We start from the raw sequence: 10,353 nt of genomic DNA on the forward strand, positions 1-10,353 counted from the left end.
GTTCCTCCAAATAGCAACCTGTGGTTGTCATAGTGAAAGCTCGCCATGTGTCTTGCTTTGAAGACTTGGGTGGTGGGCTTCCCCTTGAAAATGAAGAGATAACATTGCTGTTTTGATGGTTTTAATGTAGGACTTAATAATAAAACAGAAAAAAATCCCCATGATGTCAATAACCAGTTATTAATTTTCTGTGTCTTAGCAACATCAAAATGTAAGGTACGGGAACAAAACCAATGCATGCAAATGTATCCAAAGACAAAGTTGTATGACAACATGGGCTGCTAGGACATACTGTGCCATTGTGTTCTTTGAGCTGGCTCCTGTTAAAAATTGTTTTAAGATTTGGATTCCTTCTCCTCTCTCCAAAATTAGAATAATTTGTCTAGAATAAAGACACAGTTCCAGAAGAAATACCTGTAGTGGAGAAGGTTTTGTTAGTAGGCCTTTTCTTCCCTCAGAATGCACAGATCTCTTGTGACCTTTTGTGAGTTATGAGCTCTCAGAAGTTCCACTCTTCTTGTGGGACAGAGCTGTGAATCTGAAAATAGATTCATGGATGCAAGGGTAGGTGAAAGGTAGTCTGTCCCCAACTGTTAATTGCTGCATTTGCTTCTGAAAGAATAGACTCTTGAAGTAACTTAGAATAAAATGCATAACTTCCTGTTTTCCTTGAAGGAAGGTCTTCTAGAGAAAAACCTTAAGGTAATTCAATATGAAAGGAGATTAGCCTTTGTCCTTGAAGTTGTTACTTTTGATTGCAGGTAATGCAAACACTCATGAGCGAATTTAACTTCTAAAAATTCAGAGAAGAAATCTCCACTAATGCTGTAACTTAGTGAATCACATGTAAAAATGATTACTGTATTAAGCACTTATAAGATTGTACTGATAAACTTTAATTAACAGTTGGTTCCAGCAGTCAGGATATGTCATTCCAAGCAGCAGTTTTAATAATATTGGGGAAATATACTACCACTTCACTGCTTTTCTTTTTATTTTAGAGAAATGGGCTCAGGAGATAGAAATACTCATTCTATAAATAAATCAAAACTAGCAGAAATTATTCAACTGTATATTTTTATTCCAGGTTGGTCCCAAAGGACAAGTTGTAGGAATTGATCATATCAAAGAACTAGTAGATGACTCAATAAATAATGTCAAAAAAGATGATCCCACATTGCTGTCTTCAGGAAGAGTGAAACTGATTGGTGAGCATCAGACTGATATACTTACTAATTAAACTGATATTCTTTCTAGCAGCTGGTTGAAAATGACTGGAATTGGATGTGACTAAAAATTCTAATTTAAGAAGTCAAAGCAAAGAGAGAAGAGCCAAATGAAAATTTTAAAATCCAGGTTGTCTTTAGGCCTTTGAAAAGTATCATCTTAACACAGTTTTAAGAGTATGACTTCTGGTAATCTTAAAGAATATGTAATCATTCTATTAGAGAAGCCTAAGAGGGAAGTGTTTCCTGCTGCAAATACTTTACATGCCGAAGGTCTGTCATGTTAAATTTGCTATTTAAATTGGTTTTGTATTTACAACTTTTAATGAGTAAATGTACTGTCATCTAAACTTGAGCATTTTAGCAAAGCCGTCATACTTCTGATACAGTAATTGAGAAAGCTGCACTTGGAGTCAAGTGGAAAAAGTACTATATTGGCAGTATGCATCACTGAAGTTTCTTTTACTTGTTTTTAAAATTAACAGTATTTGTATATTAGGGAAGTGATTAATGGACACCAATTCAGTCAGAGTTACTGAGGGGAAATAATACTAAAATTATACAAGATCAGTGAATTGCTTTAGATAATACTTTTGACTAAAAAGAAGAAGATGCTGCTGTTTTTTGAGAAGATGCAAAGCTGGCAGGAGGAAAGCATTCCCTTCATTATCATTCTGTTCATTAAGTTTAAAAAAATAAGTTGAAGTTATTTAAAAAAACAACTTCAAAATAAGTTGAAGGTCTGGATTATTTTGAGGCTTTTTACAAGAGCTATTGGAAGAGTTATGATGATGTGATGTTTGGCTCTTTAATTACTATTTTGATTCTTGATTTTTTTTTTTTGTGAGTGAAGGACTTTTCAGAGTCTTTTTTAAATAAGCCAATCAACACATATACTTGTACACATGTATAAAATGCAGTGTTCCTCACTGAGAACACTTATGCCTTAAGATTTCTTGGAAAAGAAGTTATACGGAGACTGTTTGGGCTGGAGAGTGGAAATGGGGGGATAATTCCCATTGTTGCTGTACAAGAGCAATTCGGACTTGTGCTTCTGGTTGTACCTGAAACAAACTCTGATGCTCTTGTGAGTCTGGAATTCTAAGTAAACATCATCGTCTTAGTCATCCTGCCACACAGTCAAACAAAGAGACTTCTGAGTAGTTTTGTTGAGAGGTACATGTCTTAAAGTTCAGATGGATGAGTGGCCTTTAGGTGAATTAGGTGAAGAAGGTTTCAGCTGTGCTCCTGGGAGTGCTTTGAAGTGGAGCTAGAATCCAGACAGAGCTGTTTTCTTTTTTTTTTTTTTAAGAGAAAAAGCCCTAAACATGTCACGCCCCCCCCCCCAAAAAAACCCCTGGAAACTCAGTTTATTGGTGATGGGAATTGTATTGAGTTAAGACTGAGTCAGTTGCTGGCTCTTCACAAGTATGCTTCAAACTTTCTCCATAGCTCTGAGGTTTTTTTATCTTTTTTGCATGTGTGGTTTGTTTTTATTTTGTTTTTCCAAATCACAAGGGTGCCTTTGAGGTGAATTTCTCTACTGCTTGCACTTAGCATACTTTGGCTCACCTGAGAGTATGCCTGGAGAGCACAAACTTTGATTCCTTTTGGGTGGAACTAGACTGGATTGTGTGCTCTGAGAAGCAACCAAATATGTTTGAGATGTTAATGGATATTAAGCCCATAAGACTAGAACTAGACCAGAGAGATCATTCTGAAATGCATGTGTTGCATGGACATCAGGTTCTCAGCAAAAACTCTTTGCAGTACAGATCTGCTTCTATTGTGCTGTGCTATTTGCTGATGCAGACATACCCAGAGGGAATGAGGGTATCCTAACCACAGCAGAGAGGTTTTCTTCTGTTTCTGGTCTGATGCAACAACTCTGTGTGAAACAGGTCTGCATAGAGACACTGAAGGCTTGAGTACCACGATCAGCAGGTCAAGTCTAGGTTCTCAAACAACCTACAAGCCTCTCGTGTCAGAAAGTCCAGACACTACTTCCCTCTCATCACCACCATGATTACTTCGTTAACAGGCTGTGTGCAACTGGTGATCTGAGTAGGTGGTGTTATTCAAGATCTAAGCACAAGTTCAAAATGTGAGCTGCTGTTTCCCTTTGCACATTGAATATTAATTTGTATCACACTGAATATATGAATGCCAACTTGACTTCTTTTTGTTTTTTAATGTTCTGGATATCTACACGTGTGTTCCCGTTGTGGGTGGGTGTTTACACGACTGCTGTAGCCAGGAGAATTTTTGTGGATGTTAAAAGGAAAGAGCCTTGCTGTGCTTGATACGTATAAAGGACCAGGATTTTTTTTTTTTTTTGGGTGGGTGTGCGCCGATTCTGAAGATCGTAGCTTTGGTTTGGCCTGTTGATTCTAAGAGCAAAGGGTTTAGGTGTTTTGTGTCCTTTTCACCACTGTCAGTGAAGTGATGGGATGTGGGCTGTCCAGAGAAGTCTCAGTGTGACTTCTGCGCAAGGTGCATGTAAGTCTCAGAATACAGGTGTTCTTCTTCAGAAGAAAACTTAGCAGTTTCTTTCACAGCTGTTTCTTCAACTTAGCAATCTCTTCTTTGCCAGCAGTACTGGAGACTAACTACTGCTGCACTTTAGGGAATGAAGGCCTGTCTCCCTTTATAACCAACACCATTAAAGCAGTATCTGTACGTTTGAGCTAAAGAAGTCATTCTCCATTGCCTTCTCTGGTGGAACAGCAGCTTGATACAATAACACAGCACGACTTCCTCTTTAGAGGAGGTGTGCAATGCTACTAAGATATGAGCAAATATAAATTAGATACTTGACTGCATTGACGTGTTGTTCCAATAGGACCCACTTGGGTAGAGTCAGAGAGATTAAGCCCTGAAAATGCTGGAACTTTCATTATTGGCAACAGTAATAAAAGCTGACTTAGTGGAATTGGTGATCGGTAGGCATGAGTTCTCCTGAAGCAATAGTAGTTCTTACGTGGCAGCTTCTGCCTGTGGCACTCAGTTAGAGCTTGTGCTGGAGAGAATTGATGATAGGAGGAAATAAGTGGCTGAGCTTTAAGGGGATTCTCAGCTACTGAGAAAATATGCTGCACTTGTAGTTGTTAAATTTGGATATTGAAGGACCTTGCAGGGTCTTGTTTCACGACCTAATATGAAAGGTGATACAAACTCCCCAGTTTTATTTGTTTCAAGGAGCTGTCCAGATCTTCCTGTACGCTCTTGGATATTTAAGAGTGATGTTTCTGTCCAGATGGCCTCCTCTATCACCGAGGTCAGAATGAAACCTCCTATGGACACCATGTGTTTTTCCTGCCTTGTGAGTTGTCAGAAGGGAAAACGTTGACAAGTTCTAAGTCTCTGATGGGGGCTCAGAACTTTTTTTGACTCATCCAGCCTTTAAATTAATTTGTGATAAATAGCACAGAAGTTAAATCTCAATCTGAAGACAGAAAACCCCAAATGACTGCTTGTGCTGAGCAGAGGACTATGTTGATTAGTCTCCTTGCTTTTTCTTATTGACCGATTTCTGGGACTTCTGCACTCACTGAGTATGAATTTATGGATGGTTTAGGCTCACTCTTCTGTTCCTAAGTAACTCCAGAGAGAGCTTGTCTAACTTGCTCTGAATTAGCTGTTGTTTTTCTGTAAATACTGTGGATGCCACACTCACAAGTTTCTTTTAAAACTTAACGTAGGGTCTAGTTTAGTTTGCTACATTTCAGTGGCTTAAAACCAATCTGTTCCCCTTTCATCCTGCATAACTGAGATGGTATGAGAGATCTGTGATAGGGTGCTTCCCCCAGAGTTCTCCACCTAAGCCGAAGCTACATTGGTAGCCCTCTGAAGAACTTAATTACTCCTAACATCTTCCAAGCAACCACCTGCAGCTTTAGCCACAGGTCTGACTAGGCTATCCATGTTAGTCCAGAAATTGTCTGCAGCAGGGATAGTGAGACCCATCTGCTGGCAAAGGGGGATCCATGGGGATTTGTGTGGTACTGCAATAACATATGAATGTAGGTGTGAACTTTGATTTCAACCAGTAATGCAGTTACAGGTGTATAGTCCATGTGAAAACTTGCTTTGTCTTTTTGTCACCTTTGGAGTCTTCTGATATGTGCTTTAGACTTATATGAAGGAGTGGCGTTTGTGAAGGGAAGGCAAAGCCAAGCCTATCTTCTAAGAGGGTAAATGAGGGGAAAAGTCACCTCCGTTAGAATGGTATGGCACATAAATACTTATGTATCTTTTCTGGGTGGACAATGTGTCTCCAAGAACTTCCATTATAAATCCATCCTTTCTAATTTCAGGTGCTTCAGTAGTGTTTCCTATCTAAGTGTGTGTATGTACATATGAAGGTGTTTTGCTGCATCTATTTTACAATTGTGTTAACATGATGAAGTTGGTTTAAAAATACTATTACTGCTCAGCAGAATTTTAGTTGAATCTGAGAATAGCTTTTTACCTACCTATAGATGAGGCAGGTGAGCTGTTTCCTCCACTCAGCTTGAAAATGTTAAAAAAAAAAAAGTGTTTTCTTGCAGTGGGAGATGGAAGAATGGGATATGCAGAAGAAGCTCCCTACGATGCGATTCATGTAGGAGCTGCAGCACCAGTTGTGCCCCAAGCAGTAAGCCTTTATGTTTTGTGTGTGATTCAGTAATCTCTTAGCTGTTAATAACATTCTTACGTAATATATGTGTAAAATACTTGGTAGACTTGCACTGCTGGTAGTATCGGTGGCCAGTGTGGTATTACTGTGTAGTGTGGGGGGTTTTGTTTCTGTTATAATTGGGATTCCTGTTGGTTTGTGTGTTCTAATTACTTTCCTCTAAATAAAGATATTTTTAAATTACTTGTGCATAATCCTCTATTACAGTAGTGAACTGGAGTGTTTTACTTGATAAATTAATTCAGTTTTATCAAACATTGCATTACAAAATTTAACTATTTGTTTCCCAAGTTCCAAGGCATTGAGCCCTTTGGAAAAGTAACATGCTCAGCTGGAAGTCAAGACAGTGTCATGCGTTCATAGCTTTCAGAGTGGATACAGGGCGGTTCTTCCTAGCCAAGCTGGAGAGTTACTAGGGACTTTCGAGTGTGCATACAGGAAGTCCATTCTTCCAGATAAGATTTTTTTTTCTCTTCCTCTTGTCAGGTGAATGGAAATACATAGCGTGATTTTGATATGCTAGATACCAGTTAAGTTTTTTTTAATCTGAGTTTTAATGAGGTATAGTGAAGGGCTTGCTCTGAGGTGCTATAGATAGGTTAGACATTTCCAGACACTGACTGTTAGTTTACTTTTTTTATTTTATTTTGGAGTGGGTGTGTGGAGGGATGTTCCCAGCAAAGTGTTGACAGAAGACAATTAAAAAGATAATATAAGGCTTACAGTGAATGAAGCAATTCTTAATTATAACTTCTGTTACTAACAGGGATTAAGATTTTTTCATGACGTTCAGGAAGTACTGAATTTTCCTTGAGACTACTGTGTTTAGCCTCCTTCTTTAATTATGAAAGCAAAATAACCCCAAGCATTTCTCTCACTCTGTTATTTGTCATTTATATTCATATATTTTAGACTAGTTTCATAAAATGCCGTACCATTCACAGAATGAAAGAGGAGCTATTGGGTAGCGAGTGTATTGTAGACAACTTTCAATTAATCTTCCTGTAGTAATTCTAAGTCACAAATCTCAAATCTTATTATGAGGGCTTAAAGAAAGATTAGTTACCCCAAAAACTGTTAGACAGTGGGCCTGTACTGATGCACAATAAGTATCAAACAGTTAAAACTGACAATTTAAGAGGACCGAACCTACTATAAAAATTTGTGATTTTCATTTTTTTCTCTTACTAGAAACCAAAACTGCGAACAACCCCATTAATCCAATTACTATTTTACCTTTTGAAATTATATGAAATTATTGTGACTGTTTCTGTAATACCAGTTGTTGTACCATGTTGTTGTGATACTTTCCTTTTCAGTGCATTTTTAATTTTTCCTTATTGAAGTAGTTATCTACTGCATAATAATAAATTGTGGCAAAGCTGTTCATCTAATGTACAAATTTTGGCTCCAGCTTCTCTGAAGTGGCTGGTTACACTCTAATTTCTGTGTTGTGTTCTAGCTTATAGATCAGTTAAAACCTGGCGGAAGATTGATATTACCAGTTGGCCCTGCAGGGGGAAACCAGATGCTCGAACAATATGACAAACTAGAAGATGGCAGTGTCAAAATGAAGCCTCTGATGGGAGTGATATATGTGCCTTTAACAGATAAAGAGAAGCAGTGGTCCAGGTGGAAGTGATTTTCTGTTCCACTTACTTCTTCCACACACATGCAAGGTGAAAGGGTGTGAATTTTAAGCAGATAGATTGCAAGGCCTGCCTTTGCTGCTGTCATTGCTTTCTGCTCCTCCATGCCGTGAAAAGTGACTCAGTCTGCATTACTACATCACCAAAAGGAGGTTATGCTAAGTTTGACTAAATTTAAAAGCAGAAGAAGAATACTGCATGGGTTGCACTTTGTCTCCTTTGGACATGTTTTCTTTAGTCTTTGGTGTGTTGAAGTTTCTTATTCGTTGTTTTGAACACAGAATTTTCTAAAGTTAAACCTCCTTTCTAATGAACTTTCTATAATTAGCTTGCCCAGTAATGAGGGTAAAGTGTAAAATACTACTTAAGAATAAATATTGTTTTGTCCTGTAATTTAGCGGTACTTGGGTGTTCGTTTTTTTAATTTTTCCAAAATGTCACAAATGAAGAAAAATCTTTGTAAAATCATTTGTGGAAAATACAGATAACCTTGCAAGCATTTTTTTGTCAGCTCCCAAGTAGCAGGAAGCAGAGAACGTAATCCGTTCTTCCCTAGAATGTAAATGTAGTTGAGTAGTATTCAGAAATTTTTTCTCAGACACGTTACTATGTGTCATCTGTCTCTGATGGGGACACGTTTGTGTTCACCAGCACAGCAAACTCTAAAGGCCTTTCTAGAGGTAGTAAACCTTCCAATTTGCTGAATTGAGCAGTCAGTAACAGACATAACACAGCTGTCAGCTTAAACCGTGCTAGGCATTAGTATGCAAATGAACAAAGCACCAGTCCTGTTTTGCTTCCCGGCAGAAAACACTTGTGAATGTATTATGTGTGTTAATGAAGTACATAGCTGGTACTGAGTTCTGAAACAACTCCTGAGCTCTACAACTTCTAAATTTAGGTTTTGGTTTTTTCTTCCCCCTGATATTCTGGAGTATAGCTTGTGATTTGGATATCGAATACGTAGAGTTTAAGCTATCACGATGTCCATAAAAAGTACAGATAAAGCAGTTTGCGTTACTGCTGCTTCCTGAAACCACATTTCAGTGTTTCTTGGATTACTGCATAGCCACCTCATACAAAATACTCTTAGAACAACTTTAATGAGTTACTGCTTAGTTCAAAGCTGTGATGGCTTGCTATTCAGATGTTTTGTATTTGTTATGCAGATTAATACTTTGTCCTCGAATATTGCCAATATTCCCTCAGCACGGTTCTTGGGAGCTTCCTGCCTCTTATAAGGCTTTGGAAGTTTTGCTTTGTGGTCAGCTTCCTCCTCTGGCAAATGTGGTGGACTTTATTCAAGTTCGGAGTGCATGCTTGCTTACTCTAGAAAAGAGAAGTATTCTTCTTAAGCCTTCCTTCTTCCAGAAAGGTTTGCAGATTTTTCTTCATTTCCACCTGATCTGATTATAGTAGCAATTGGAGTTTTTTCTTAGCAGCAATGTGTGTTCAGTAAACACAGTAAAGCTATTTATGAGAAGGGTTTCTGGAATGACAGTGATTATCCTTTGCTGCCATTGAAGACTGAGTAGTGTATTAAGGACTAGAGTTATAAGGTCTTTGCACCTCTGGATTATCATTAAGGTTCATTCCTAATGCAGAGAGCTGTTTCATCATGTTAAGAATTGGTGTGCCTTCACAAAATACAACTGATAGACCAGCAGCATTTTCCTAAGCTAGTAGACCTTCCTGTTGGGAAGAAAGAAGCCACTTGGATTTTTGCTTAGCCATTCATGTGCTGGAGAAGTTAGTACAGTTCCTTACTATTGCTGCAAGGTGCTCTTTACAAAGCAGCAAACGGACTTTTAGTAGTGCTGGAGGTCAAACCTACCTTCTGATGGTTTGCATCATTCTTCACTATTAAAGCTGGAACTTCTAGCAAAAGAAAATCTGGGCTAGCTGGAAGGAAGACTCCTTGGATTTTGACAAGTTGATATTGTGGTGCTAAATAAAGAATCTTATTTTGTGAATACTATTGAATTTCTTTAAATTTAGTCCATAATTTTCTGGTTTGGGTTCAGCTGCAGTAGTATTTTTAAGCTCCAAATACTACTGGAAATCTTCTGAAACGTAATTCCATGGGACATTTGGAAGTAGAATATGCACAGGAACCCTATATCTGGTGCAAAATGAAATGCATTAGTATACCAGAGACCCAACAGGAGGTGCCTACGTATGTGATTGTGCTGTTAAGGATGCTTATCCTTTCACATAAAACTTCCTAATTATTAATTGGGTTTTTTTCTTACTGGTAAGTAGGGAGAAGAGCTCTTGTGCTGCACAGTTGAGAGCACAGCTTATTGGCTATCTTATCAGTTCTTGTGTAAATTACTGGTTTACTTCTCTGCGAGTTCACTTACTACTTACATGGAGAAACAATTTAATGAATCAAAGAATTGTTTTGGTTGGAAGAGACCTTTAAGATCAAGTCCAACTGTTAACCCAGCACTGCCAAGTCAGCACCAATGTCCCTAAACACCACATCTAAGCATCTTTTAAATATTTTCAGGGATGGTGACTCCACCACTTCCTTTGGCAGCCTGTTCCAGTGCTTGACAACCCTTTTGGTGAAGAAATTTTTCCTAATACCCAATCTAAACCTCTCCTGGTGCAACTCAAGGCTGTTTGCTCTTGTTGCATGGGAGAGGAGACCGATGTCCCCACTTCCTTCAGCCGCTCCTCATAAGACCAGCTTTGCTGCCCATCTTCAGACACACTTCAGCACCTCAGTGTCCTTCTTGTAGTGAGAGGCCCAAAACTGGACACAGTATTTAAGGTGCAGCCTCACCACTGCCCA

General features: G+C 38.5%; 1 protein-coding gene across 1 annotated transcript in view; it reads left to right on the plus strand.

Annotated features, from left to right (window-relative positions):
* PCMT1 (protein-L-isoaspartate (D-aspartate) O-methyltransferase) overlaps nt 1-10,353 on the plus strand; it is a gene marked incomplete at its 5' end in the record, with an annotated part of 17,861 nt that overhangs the window by 2,363 nt on the left and 5,145 nt on the right. The window contains 3 exons of the mRNA XM_010132030.1: nt 1,088-1,208; nt 5,777-5,862; nt 7,367-7,536. Coding sequence (XP_010130332.1) covers nt 1,088-1,208; nt 5,777-5,862; nt 7,367-7,536 — 377 coding nt within the window. The remainder of the gene's footprint in view (nt 1-1,087; nt 1,209-5,776; nt 5,863-7,366; nt 7,537-10,353) is intronic.

The sequence above is a fragment of the Buceros rhinoceros genome, unplaced genomic scaffold (genome assembly GCF_000710305.1).
Source record: "Buceros rhinoceros silvestris isolate BGI_N320 unplaced genomic scaffold, ASM71030v1 scaffold14292, whole genome shotgun sequence".
In the NCBI taxonomy this organism is placed as follows: domain Eukaryota; kingdom Metazoa; phylum Chordata; class Aves; order Bucerotiformes; family Bucerotidae; genus Buceros; species Buceros rhinoceros.